This window comes from Populus nigra, chromosome 1, assembly GCF_951802175.1.
Source record: "Populus nigra chromosome 1, ddPopNigr1.1, whole genome shotgun sequence".
Lineage (NCBI taxonomy): Eukaryota > Viridiplantae > Streptophyta > Magnoliopsida > Malpighiales > Salicaceae > Populus > Populus nigra.
The window spans coordinates 4,898,987-4,912,083 of record NC_084852.1 but is presented as its reverse complement, the minus strand read 5'-3'; the positions used below and the strand labels follow the sequence as shown (position 1 = coordinate 4,912,083).

The following is a 13,097-nucleotide window of genomic DNA, read 5'->3' as shown; positions in this document are numbered from 1 at the left end:
CCTCATGCCCCGTGAACCAAGCCTCATGCCAAATCAAATTTTAAAATTATAATTAAGAGTTTTTGAAAGCTTAAAAGTCGATGCTAACATTATATATATATATATATATATATATATATATATATAAAGATGTTTGGTAGTATATTAACTATTACTTTCTAAAATATTTTTTATTTAAAAATATATTATAATAAAAATGTATTTTTTATTAATACATCACGATATAAAAATATTAAAATAATATTAATTTAAAAAAAATATTTTTATTTTTTTGAAAAGGAGTTATATTTCTAAGGTTTGCATGTAAGAGAACGTCGCAACTTTTCAGAGTACTCTAATGCTTGTTTGTTTTGGTGGCCGGATTCAAACCCCAACCCGAACCAACTCGTTATATTCAATCCTCAAATCTCTCCCCTCCGAAACCCCAAACGCTTCAAAAACCCTAATGGCAGCGCCAGGAACCCAATTGAAATCCAAGCGACCCACTTGTCCATCTTGCTCCAAACCCGCAAGTCTCTGTATCTGCATTCGAATCCAGAACCCGGGTCTTCAAAACAAGGTAAACATCACCATTCTCCAACACAGTCTAGAGAGAAAACACGCTCTTAATTCTGCAAGAATCGCAAGAGTAGGGCTTCAAAATGTCACTTTGAGCACTGTTTCTGATGTTAAATTTGATGCCAAGTTCATGATCCATTTGTTTGACCCGGGTCATGATTCGGGTTCGGGTCAAGATGGAGAAAAAAGTTCAGATTTTTATCAAGTTATGGATGATAAAGCTGATGAATTCGATGCCAGTCATGTAACTAAAGGTAGTAAAGAGCCAGTGATTACCTGTAGTGTAGGTAAATATGGAATTGTTACTAATATTAGTATTGGTAATGTATGGATGCCTCATGTTCAGTGGAAAAGAAGGCTAAGTTTTGATAAGATTTTGGCCTCAAAGGTGGCTGTTGATGATTTGGCAAAAGGGTTTGTTGTTAAAAAGTTGCAAAGGAGAAGGGTTGATGGGAGTGAAGAATTGGAAGAGGTAGAAGAGTTTGAAGTTGCGGTGCCTCCAGGGTCAGTGCTTTTATTTCCTAGCAAGAACGCATTGGATGTTGATGGTCTTAAAGCAATGGATTTTGAAGCGAAGAATTTGATTGTTTTAGATGGGACATGGTCAAAGGCAAGGAGAATGTATTGTGAGAATCCGTGGTTGAGGTTCTTGCCGCATTTGAAGTTGGACTTGGATAGGTTGAGTTTGTATAGTGAGGTTAGGCAACAACCAAAAGCTGGCTATTTGTCTACTATTGAGAGCATTGTTTATGCGTTGGAGGAAATAGGGGATTATCCTGAAGGCTTGGATAATCTATTGGGTGTTTTTGAGTCGATGGTTGGTGATCAAAGAAGATTTAGAAATGAGAGGCTGAGCAAGCTCTCTTCTGCATAATCATTCTGCTTGCTATTGTAATTTTTATCTTATTTATGCAATACCATTTTAATATGGAGGTGACTTCATTGACTTGCGAACCTCAAAACACAGTGCTTGCATCCAGTTGGGACTTGAGATGTTCATCTTATCTATTATCTATCTTGAATTATGTTGTTGACTCATGCATTCATGTCTTCCTGATTTGCTGTTGTGGACTGTAGAAAGTTGATGTGGCTTAGTGAAATTTAATAGTTTGTGTATGGACCTTTGATTGTCCTGATATTACTCTGAGAAAAGATATACACGATACGACTAAGCTCAGCTTTTAAGAATTCTGTAGCTGAAATTAATTGTCCCTAGTCATTACGGATGCAGAGAACATTAGCATTGGAGTGAAAAATGCCAAAAATAATGGCAGTTTGCTGTAACTGATGCTTTTACTTTACTGTCTTGACAAGAAAATGCAAAGGGCAGATTTGCACTCGATCAAGGCTGATGGCAAGATAAACTGCTGCATTTAATCATCTTTGAGATGGTGCCAGAATAGCAAGATGTGTAAGCGAAGGAATATGTTTGCCTGCACTGCAGAATTGAGTTGTATCTGTAGAACATTGTAATTTCGGTTGCAGATATTGTTTCAAGTAATTTTATTGTGTGCTCTTAGTTGCAAGGTACTTGAACTTCATTCTACAATTCTCTTCGTTAATGAATTCTCATTCTCCTTTATCAAGATTTTGAAGTAAGATGAAGTTCATGTAATCCTCCTCAAAAAGCATGCATTGATTTGACATGGTAAAAGATACGCACTTTATGATTAGCAGCTTAGCTACAACATGGGATCGATCGATCCAAGAATCTAACCTTTTTCAAATTAAACATTTAGAAGGGCAATCATGCAGGATAAATGAACTGGTCAAAGGATCGTAGAAGATTGCAACACTTTACTAGAACTCTAGAAGTTGCTAGTCAAGGCATACAAATGCGAGAAAATTAGTAAGACAGTTACTCTGTAGCTATAAATTTAGTAGCTGTCATGATCCTGCCATAAACATTCAGCCCTTGTGCTTTACACTGATATTTCCTTATGTTCTCTTCTTGGTGTATTTATTAATTCACCAAACACTCAATATCATGCTATCAAAACCTCCACCAGAAAGCTATATTAAGCTTCAAAACTGATTTTGTCAGTAGGATTTAGTTTCTCTGGTTTGTTCCTTGTATTCTCTTTGACTCAAGTGATAAAAAATCAAGAAAATACAATCAGGGCAGGTTTCTTTCACTATATGGGCAAGAAAATCAAGAACGAGCGAACCAGTGCCGTGCAACATTGCAATGAAGTTAAGGTCTCAGCCTTACAGATGACATACTGTCACTGCCATCTTTCATTTGGTGAGAGAGAGACAAAGATCACTAGGTCAGGGTCTCTCTCTCTTTCTTTATGGGAGGACTAGTAAGTTTAAATAGACTTCAATATTAATTATAGTTGGCTGATTGATGGTTCTAGAGACGGGAGAGTCTTCTTTTCAAGGAGTAAGATTTGAAACATAACCTGTCATGTTTTCTTAGAAATTTGAGAGATTCTATGTTCCCTTTTAGGCTTTTATGATTTAATTGGTAACTAATTTCCAACCCTTTTTTAGTTAACTGGTCTGTTTTCATATACCTAGCTTGGTTTTTCGTAAACTAACATGAATATGCTTTTTATTCTGTAAAGCTTAGTCTCTCCTCACTACTGGATGATCAAGATTATAGGTAGAACAGGGACAACAGAGATTACTGTCTGTGACAACTTTTGGATTAGTTGGCACGCTCTTGCAGGCTAGCTTAATAACCTGCCAATATGAATAAATTGTGTCGTTCTTCACTTAATTGCAGTAAAAGCAATTTCTTCTGCCATTTCAGTATCTGTCGTGTCTGTTCTAGTCAATGGACTCCTGCTTGCAAAAAAAAAACGAAGAAGAAGAAGAAATCTTTAATGCTAGTAGCAATGAAGACTGCTTCTTTACTATATGGAACAAGGCATAATGACTGCATTCACTACATCCAAGGAGGTGTGATTCACTTAGAAGCCTCTTTTATTGTACCTCCTTTGGTAATTTAAATATAAACTCTCAAGAGCTTTTTGTTTTTTTTGACACAGCAGTGTAATTTAACCTTCTGCTGCACCAAATGGCAGTAAAGTTCCTTTCTTTCCTTCACAAAACCCTAAACCAAAACCCTAAATCAAAATCCCTCTACGTTTCTTACTTCCTAAACCACACTCTCTCTCAAGACCAATATGACCCGCCATTTTCTCTCACCAAAAAACCCAAACCCAAAAACACCACCGAGCCGAAAGAAACGCCTGACCCGAATAACGACCCGAAACTCCCTGTAAAATCGGACCTTGCTTTTGACTTCAGATACTCATATTCTGAGTCAAATATAAACTCTCAAGAGCTTTTTGTTTTTTTTTGACACAGCAGTGTAATTTAACCTTCTGCTGCACCAAATGGCAGTAAAGTTCCTTTCTTTCCTTCACAAAACCCTAAACCAAAACCCTAAATCAAAATCCCTCTACGTTTCTTACTTCCTAAACCACACTCTCTCTCAAGACCAATATGACCCGCCATTTTCTCTCACCAAAAAACCCAAACCCAAAAACACCACCGAGCCGAAAGAAACGCCTGACCCGAATAACGACCCGAAACTCCCTGTAAAATCGGACCTTGCTTTTGACTTCAGATACTCATATTCTGAGTCAAATCCTGCAATTGAGCCAATTGGGTATCGTGAACCGAAACGCTTTTCTCCATTTGGACCCGGTCGCCTTGATAGGAAATGGACTGGCACTGCTGCTCCGACCCAGTTGGAGACGGACATGGATAAGTTAATGGAGGAGAGGAATCGGGTTCTTGGGGACCCACTTACGGAGGAGGAGGTGGCGGAGCTAGTGGAGCGGTATCGCCATAGTGATTGCTCCAGGCAAATCAATTTGGGTAATTTAGTTACATTAAAATGACATATCATCTATTATATGCCCAATGAACGACTTGTTGTTTTGATCAATTTGTTTGCTTTATCTTGGTGGTAGGCAAGGGAGGGGTTACTCACAATATGTTGGATGATATTCACAACCATTGGAAGAGAGCTGAAGCTGTGAGGATCAAGTGTTTGGGAGTACCAACTCTTGATATGGACAATGTTTGTTTCCATCTTGAGGTGTTGAGCTTAATACAAAGTCTCATAGAATTTTATTTCTTAAAGTTGGAATTCATTTTATCAACCAATCATACATAGTTTTTGGTGTTTGTTAGCTGATGTAGATGATAGTGTTTTTTTGTAGGATAAATCTGGTGGGAAGGTTGTCTATAGGAACATTAATATCCTTCTTTTGTATCGGGGTCGAAATTATGATCCTGAGAACCGGCCTGTTATTCCCCTCATGTTGTGGAAGCCTTATGCGCCTATATATCCGAAGCTTGTTAAGAATGTAGCTGATGGTTTGACGTTTGAACAGACGAAAGAAAGGAGAAACAGAGGATTGAATTCTCTGCCCCTGATGAAACTCAGTAAGTGAAATGTATTATCTAGGGTTGGATAGATTGTTGCTTTAAATAAATTTCAAGGTGATTGAAAGAGGAGGGTGTGTGAGTGGTGTGTTAACTTTGAATGCTGTGAATCTGTGTTCAGCCAGGAATGGTGTGTATGTGAATGTGGTTGACAGAGTGAGGGATGCTTTTGAAACTGAGGAGGTTGTGAGACTGGACTGCAAACATGTGGGTATGAGTGACTGCAAAAAGATTGGTGTGAAACTAAAGGTACGAGTATGACTCAAGCATTACATTTTGTTATTTATAAGATCATGCATGAATGTCTCGCATGACCTTTTATTCCCAAACTGTAGGATTTGGTACCTTGTGTTCCTATTTTATTCAAGGACGAGCAGATTATTCTTTGGAGGGGCAAGAGAAATCAGGAGCTGGAATCATCAACTGCCTAAGCGCAAACTTGGAATCATGTTTTTGGCAAGCCAGGATTGCTGATTGGAGTTTGCTTGTTCTCTAAACACACTCAGCTGGCTGAGACAACATGGATTGGCTTGGTTTACCTGATCAAACCAACAACATATCATCCTTCGTCTCTTGTTTGGTGTGACAGTTAGAATGCCGAAAGGTCCATCCATTACCTCCTTTGCATAAAGGACTCTAGCGTTGCCCATTTGCTTAAAATTGGCAGTCTGTTAGACTAAAATTGAGGCCTGATTTGTACAATCTTATCACATTGCAAGAACTCATGTATTTTCTTGTTTGAGATTGTATTTAAAACTTACTCTTGGTCAAACCGCAATATCCTTCGTTGTTTCTATATCCGGAATTGTGATCGTGGGTCATCATGCCATCTTAGGTGTAAAGAAAGTTGAGACAGAACTCTGAAGTTTCAGGTTCTTAAAAGTCTTGTTATCCTATTCAAGTTTTGATACTATGTTGTTGATGCTTGAGGATTTCCAATGGCACATAAAATTAGGTGCATGTTAAGACGTACAAGAAATTGACTCTATCGCTATAGTCTGGCTACCCTCTTACTTGTTTTGTACGATAGGAAGGGATCCACCGAAAGGGTATAACCATAAGCTCGCTTTTTTGGTTTCTTTTTGGTAGGATTGGTAGGCATACTAATCTTGGATTACATCGAGGAGTTCTTTCTGTTCCATAAAGTGGCCGTTTTCGCTTACGGAATTTCACAAGCTTACCTCTTATTCCGATCCCAGCGGAATATGAACTCAAGATTTCTAACTTTGACTTGCAAGCTCAACCCCTCGAATTAAATTATCTAATCAGTAATGATTTTTTAATGGAAAAATAAAAATGTTGCTGTTAATCCCATTTTTAGACAGTAGCACCTGCCGGCAGATCAATAGTTCTTCGTTCAGATATTTGATCATTATTTGAGGATCAAGAATACTGTTTCATAGCTCTTTCACCTGAATCCACCAATCCCTCTGGGTACCAAACTCTTTGAAATTATGTGTTGTAACCATCATTGTTTTCTCTCTTGGTCCACTAGTGGTTATAGCAAGTAGAGATATCTAAAAGGCCATCTACTAGCCAACCAACACAGGAAGAACAGCATCCTTAGGTGAACGGCTTGAAATTATCCTTCATAAGAAACAAGTGAAATACAACAGCAGCTAGTGAAGTTACTATATTCTATACCCCAGACAAGAGGTGATGGCTTCATTTTATCTACTTGACTGAGATAGGCATGGTAGACTGTGTATCACGACTATTTACTTTGACCTCGCTCGAGTAAAGTTTCATCCCATTTTAGGGTGACAGGAACCAAAAGTTTGAGCATTAAGGTCCTGAGAGAATCTTCATCAGTTCATGTTTCTTTTCAGCGATGCATCCAGAATTCTCCAATGAAGTTATCCAGACCTGATCTGATCTAACAGACTCATCGTCATCGTTCCTGTGCCAACTCCAGTAGGCATGAGTTGAATTCGCTAATTTGAGCTCGCCATGGCCAAAACTTGCTTCACGGAAGACTGACCAAGCTGGTTGTGGGTTTTTGTATCTGTTAATGATATGAAGAAAATTAGATTGTAAGCAAGACAAAGAACTACTCGTTTCGAAAACATTGTTTTCAAAATCTTTGGTCCTATAAAAGTTTGCTCGCAACAGAAAGTTGTTGGAGTGAGGACATACGTGCTCGCTAAACCTTCTCTGTTTCCTCCATCTCCGATCGTAATATGGACAGCACCACATGGATCCAATTTTCCTTTGTTCACACGTTCCTATCAAAGAGAATGCCAGATAATATAATCAATGTTTCATGAAATCGAGGATGACAGAAAGGTAAAGGCAAATGCAAATGCAGACATAGACTCCTAAACAATTTCCTTGTTCATCATTTAGGGTAAGACTCTCGTCAAGAGAATTTGAACGACAAAACTATAAAGGAATGCAAATCGAAAACTTTATACTTTATAGTGAATGAAACTAAGTCAAGACAAAGATACTTTAGGGAGTATCCCTGGATCTCTGCCTCAAAGGAAATTCTATACCATACCGTGCGTTCATAAGCATGCACATGGCCAGCTAGCACAATATCCACACTAGCAGCGTGAAGTAATGGCTCCATAGCTGCCAGCATTCTGTCCCCTTCATCTTGATGAGCCTCGTTGCTATTATACCATGGGACATGGAATAGTACGATCAGCCAAGGTGTCTTCTTTCGATCCACCTTTGCAACATCAGCCTGTAGATCAATTATGATAGTGAAACCCCAATATTAGAAGCAACTAAAATATTCTCTATTCCTCATGGAGCTTTGAACAAAGAAGAAAGAAGGACAAGAGAACAAACAAGACACCTATCATGTATGCTCATGAAAAGATGAAACTTGAAGCATTTTGCATTAACTTTTGAAATGGCTAAGCCTTCTGTTTTTTGGGAGGCTTTCACCCGCACTGAAGCATCTTGCGTTAACTTTTGAAAGGCCTCGTTCACAGTGTGATCACTAATATGCTGCACCTTAATAATCTAAATTTCAATACGGTACGGAGCTATGTTGACAAAATGAGATTGATAGTATTTGATACAGTTTCACGTGCTGCTTTCCAAGTTCTCCAACTAGTCCCAATAAATGTTAAGATAATTCAGGGAAGGACAATAGTAAGTCTTGCATTGTTTCATATGCCTTAGATGACACACAAACAAAGGACACACATAGCCAGGAGCATGGAATCACAACATGCTGTTGACATGTGCGAAAGAACCACGTGTATACATCAAATAATTATTTCCAAATTTCCTGCCAGCGAGTCTCTTGACAAATTCACATTTTCTTACCAGTTCATTGAGCCTTTTGTTAATAAACTACTATTTGCACTTAAAACAGAAAAGGAAAGAAGATCACATTGTAAGAGGATAAAGATTTAACTAACCTTGAGCCAGTTATATTGATCCGAGTGCTCATCGTAATCTGTATATGAGCCAAGCATAATAATGTGAGCCCCTGCAACTTCAAAAGAATAATAAAGATTTGAACTTGATCCACTCTCCTCATATGGCATCTTCCATCTAGAATTGTAGGATTGAAAACCATCCTTAAAGAACATAATGCTTTCCTTTTCATGATTCCCCTGTGTTACCATCCATGGTCTTGCACTGGCAAGTGGCTCAACCAGCTCGCCAAATGTGTCCCAGCGGTGCTGTATGTAATCAGCATATGAAAGGTCTCCAGGAAGCAGATGCACATCATATTTGCATAGGTCAATATGATCTAGTGTCGATTTAGTCCATCCAGTTTGGCCTAAATCTCCTGCCACAGCAAACATAACAGGGAACTGAGCTGGAGGAGTCTTGAGCTTGTACTCAGGACCTCCTCCACCACATCGATAGTAATAAACCGTGTTATCTTCCAGCGGCCCAATGACTGTGTGGTGTATCTTTCCAGAGCTATAAAATAGATAACTATATGAAGTGCTCTCTCCTTGAGACTTATTGCTGTATCTTCCAGGAGAAGTTCCATATTCAACCATGGGTAGGGTAGATTTATCATTGGAGACCCATGAGACTCGCATGTGCTTGTCTCCAGCCAAAGAGATGTGCACCTACAATAGGGGATTCATTGAGCCAAAGCACTTCAAAACCAAATCAGCATCATAAATTACCTTGAAACCCAGAAAAACCATTGTTCCAAAGCATTTCACAGAGTCACAAACAAGAAAAGCATCTCAGAAACAACTCTTTGGGGTAACTTCAGCAAGTAATTAAACCAAACAGACACCCACCAAATCAATTCCAATAAAACAAAAATCAACATCAATAAAATCAAGAGTTCCAATGCAACTAAACAACAACAATTCAACACATTCAAAAGTAACACTCTTTCTTGACTTTATCCTATTCAATAAACTATGTTTTCATCAAAAGAACCCGGATGAAGAAAACAAAAAAAAACCCGGATCAGATAATTGGAAAAGAAACAATCTTTAACACTAAAACCAATGCAAAACACAATCTGATCAACAGAACAGGAAGAGGGATGATAAGATAACCTGTTGGGGATGAGAAGACAACTTTGAATTCCAAGGAAAATGAAGGGTCTTTCGAGGTGGAGGCCTAATGTATTCACAGGTAGCCGCTGCAGAGATTAGCAGAAACACAAATAAAACCAGTTTTGGCTCCATTGTTTGATTTTCAGTTAGTTACTATTATTGTATGAAAGAGAGATCAGACAATTTATATTGTTTGTTTTGCTTGAACTGGTACTATCTAGCCAGGTTTGTCCTGTTTTGATGACAGGTCTGCCCTTAATACAAGGGGCAGGTACATGACAGAAAAAGGGTTAATGTCAGGCATATTTTCTTGTCAATGACCCATGCTTACTTTCTTGGAAGTATGTTTTTACTTTTTCATGGGAGTGGGAGATAATGATCATGTTCCACTTCCGCATGGTTTCACGTTAATTTTTTTTCATGAAAAGACAATTTTCATAAATTATGTTTTGAAAAAAATAATTTATGAGTATGGCCGATCAAAAACTAGTTGTAATGTATTACCTATTTATTTTTTAACAAAATATTATTTTAATTTAAAAAATAAAATTAATCTAATAATTCAAGCCTTAAACCGAGTTATCCATAATAAAAAATTTAAAAATTAAATACTAATCTAGATTATTTAAATGTTTGCTTTCTTGATAATTTGCTATGAAAGAACAAAAAAATCATATTTTTCTTCGGCGATGAAGTATTAAATTATGAATTTATTAAAATAAATAGAAAGCAATATTGTATAGAAAATTGTTAACCACCATGGTTCCTTGAACATGGTTCATTTAATTTAGCAATTATTATAATATAATATTAATTATATTATATATGGATTCACAAAACTAATCAATGATGATAATAATTACATTAGGATCAATTAATTATTCTAAATTAGAAAGAGTGGATCCACACAACTACTCTTCATTTATGCACTAAAATTGGATGGGTGTTTGGTAAATAAAGTATGCACAAATTAATAATCCTAGTTAGATTTTAAATTAAGCTGGTTTTGATATTGATTTGGCTAAATTCATGTGACCTAGTAAGTTAATTTATGAGTTAGTTGATTTGTTAAACAAGATCTTAACCTAAACAAATTAATACAAGAAATTTAAAAGAAAAAATTAAAACAATAACACATTGAATTCAACTAATCAATCACGTATTGATAAATAATTTAATAAGCCGATCATATGTTTTTTCAAGCAAGATTCTCAGCTGGTATGTGACAAGCATGCAAAACAGTTTGAAATGACCTCCAAAATTGTTTAAATTTTCAAGCAGAATAGATTATTTTCACACGTTATGCTAATATAGATAAATAGATAGAGGCATTGTTAATGTTTTTTTCTAGTTAAAAAAAAAAATTAAATCATATAAGAATTGATCTTATATAACTTGATTAATTTGGTAAATTTTAAAGTAACTCAAACAATAAGTAAAAATATAGTTTTACTCAAAATAAATATTTAATAAGGTATTTTATATAAATATTCAGACGACAATATATTGGGTCAATTTGGATCAACCAGGATTAATCTATAAATTCGTGAGCATGAGATTATGATAACCTCAACAAATCAAAACAAATTATAAAGCCTAATTTTCAATAAAATCAATATTGAATGATGAAATTGATAAAAGAAAAATCAATTAAAACAAATAAAAAAAGATTATCAAAGTCAACCCGAGTTGACTTGACAAACTCGTAACCCAAATAATGAGACTAAAAAAACCTAATAAAAAACAAATTAAAATATATTATGAAACACAATTCTCAATCAACCTAGTATTGGAAGGTGAAATTGAGAAGAAAAAAATCAATTAAAAATGACACAAAAAACAACTCGAGTCAATTCGTCAAATTAATCCGTGACCCGAGCAATGAAAAGAGGATAACCAACCTCATAGAAAGCAAATCGAGAGATGTTATGAAGTCTAATTTCCAATCAACTCAATTTTAAAAGATGAAACTGAAATATATAGTTAATTAGAAAAAGGAGAGAAAAACTCAAGTTAACTTATCAAACGTGTAGTCTAGGTTATAATACTGGGATATCTTCATAAAAAATGGATTGAAAATTATAAGAATTAATCCCTAATAAATCTAATATTGAAGAATGCAATTGAAATTGATAAATCCATTAAAAAATATAAAAAAATAGCTCAATTCAATTCAAGTTAACATATTAAGTCATGAACTAAATTATGAGATTAAAATAATTTTATAAAAAACAAATTAAAATAAATCACAAACTATAATTCTAAATAAATTCAATTTTAAAGGTCAAATTAAAAAAAAACTCAGGTGGATTAAGTTAATTCAAACTTATAGTAGAGGTTACATGAGATATATTCATAAAAATTAAGTTAAAAATATAAATTATAATACTTAATAAATTTAATAAAAAAAAAACTAAAAAAAAAGTTTCACGAGAAAGGTACACCAAGACTCTCATCTTTAGTTTTTTTTTGGGTTAATGTGAATGGATTTATCTTTTAGAAAGTAACATGTATTTCGTCATTCCTAGCTGACTTTTTGGGTCTCCCAGGTCCCATCTAAATGACAGATTTGCTCTTCATTTCTCCATCTCAATAGTGTCACCTCAAACATCAAATCCATACTAAAATTAAGAGATTTATTATTCAAATTAATAGATTTGAACCCTAACCCTATCCCTTCAACAATCACCATGCCGACTCCCTCAATAATCGATGTTAGATCTGCTCTAGAAAAAAGAAAAAAAAGCCTTGGAATTTATTTTTAATATAAAGCTTTGTTTGTTTATTACAGCTAGCTACGCGTTAGCCGCAATAACAGACACACTTAAGGGTCAGATGGCTAACTGAAATTATTGTCATACCAAAACACGTGAACTCGACAGTGATTTAACGTTTGGATGCCTGTCCATAATTTTCGTACGTTTGTCTCATTGAGCAATGATAATAAATGAAGTGTGCGAATAACTTAGTTTGTTCATTAATTATTTGTTTTTGCCCATTAAGAATATTTCTGAAAAAATTTAATTTTTTTTTAAATTTTTTTTACCTATATAATAATTTCAAAAATAATTTTTTAAAAATATATATTATTTTAATACATTTTCATATAAAAATAACTATTATATTTAGTGGTTGCCGTCTTAATAATTACACTGTATTATTCCTAAATATTTTAAAAACTTTCTTGTTTCGTGAATCATTATTTTTTTATCAAAACTATATAAATATTTTAAAACTATCTTACACTATAATTGAAATTGAAATTAAATATATTTTTAAATAATTTTAAAAACTTACACAAAATTTCATTAAAAGTTTGTCTTAAGATTTACACTCATAAAATAAAAGAACATTAGAATACCCATAACCTCTAGACATGCTCATTGAAATTATTAAAAATGAATTAAACAATATTCGGTCTACCTAATTGTAGACTTCTATTTTTAGTTTAGGGAAGGTACGTTAGCGTTTGAAAATACGGTTGTACCTATATTTTTAAACATTTTATTTTTTTATTAAAAATTAATTTTTTATATATGTTTTGAATCAATTTGATGCGCAAATCTCAAAAATAATTTTAAAAAAATTATTTTGATATATTTTAATATAAAAAATATTTTAAAAAATAATTACAACTAT

General features: G+C 34.7%; 3 protein-coding genes across 3 annotated transcripts; 2 read left to right on the top strand and 1 right to left on the bottom strand.

Annotated features, from left to right (window-relative positions):
* Positions 1 to 315: 315 nt before the first annotated feature.
* LOC133681174 (uncharacterized) lies at positions 316 to 2,144 on the top strand. The gene has a single exon (XM_062104335.1). The coding sequence runs from the start codon at positions 338 to 340 to the stop codon at positions 1,430 to 1,432; it is 1,095 nt and encodes a 364-aa protein (XP_061960319.1). The 5' UTR covers positions 316 to 337; the 3' UTR covers positions 1,433 to 2,144.
* A 1,187-nt stretch (positions 2,145 to 3,331) lies between these two features.
* LOC133681175 (CRS2-associated factor 2, mitochondrial) lies at positions 3,332 to 5,887 on the top strand. The gene is made up of 6 exons (XM_062104336.1): positions 3,332 to 3,465; positions 3,558 to 4,392; positions 4,488 to 4,615; positions 4,740 to 4,965; positions 5,087 to 5,214; positions 5,301 to 5,887. The coding sequence occupies exons 2-6, from the start codon at positions 3,906 to 3,908 to the stop codon at positions 5,394 to 5,396; spliced, it is 1,065 nt and encodes a 354-aa protein (XP_061960320.1). The 5' UTR covers positions 3,332 to 3,465; positions 3,558 to 3,905; the 3' UTR covers positions 5,397 to 5,887.
* A 641-nt stretch (positions 5,888 to 6,528) lies between these two features.
* Positions 6,529 to 9,687, bottom strand: LOC133682780 (purple acid phosphatase 18-like). Its single transcript, XM_062106301.1, has 5 exons — positions 9,459 to 9,687; positions 8,343 to 9,011; positions 7,466 to 7,654; positions 7,102 to 7,190; positions 6,529 to 6,970 (listed from the first exon to the last, which is right to left on the bottom strand). The coding sequence occupies exons 1-5, from the start codon at positions 9,588 to 9,590 to the stop codon at positions 6,751 to 6,753; spliced, it is 1,299 nt and encodes a 432-aa protein (XP_061962285.1). The 5' UTR covers positions 9,591 to 9,687; the 3' UTR covers positions 6,529 to 6,750.
* Positions 9,688 to 13,097: the final 3,410 nt, after the last annotated feature.

What these genes read in the sequence shown, in the direction of transcription:
- LOC133681174 (XM_062104335.1), top strand. Translation starts at nt 338, where the DNA reads ATGCTTGTTTGTTTTGGTGGCCGGATTCAAACCCCAACCCGAACCAAC.
- LOC133681175 (XM_062104336.1), top strand. Translation starts at nt 3,906, where the DNA reads ATGGCAGTAAAGTTCCTTTCTTTCCTTCACAAAACCCTAAACCAAAAC. An exon ending in CTCCAGGCAAATCAATTTGG is followed by an intron (nt 4,393 to 4,487) that starts GTAATTTAGTTA and finishes TCTTGGTGGTAG; the next exon opens with GCAAGGGAGGGGTTACTCAC. An exon ending in TCTGCCCCTGATGAAACTCA is followed by an intron (nt 4,966 to 5,086) that starts GTAAGTGAAATG and finishes ATCTGTGTTCAG; the next exon opens with CCAGGAATGGTGTGTATGTG.
- LOC133682780 (XM_062106301.1), bottom strand. Translation starts at nt 9,590, where the DNA reads ATGGAGCCAAAACTGGTTTTATTTGTGTTTCTGCTAATCTCTGCAGCG. An exon ending in ATCAATATAACTGGCTCAAG is followed by an intron (nt 7,655 to 8,342) that starts GTTAGTTAAATC and finishes ATTGATCTACAG; the next exon opens with GCTGATGTTGCAAAGGTGGA. An exon ending in TGCATGCTTATGAACGCACG is followed by an intron (nt 7,191 to 7,465) that starts GTATGGTATAGA and finishes TCTCTTTGATAG; the next exon opens with GAACGTGTGAACAAAGGAAA.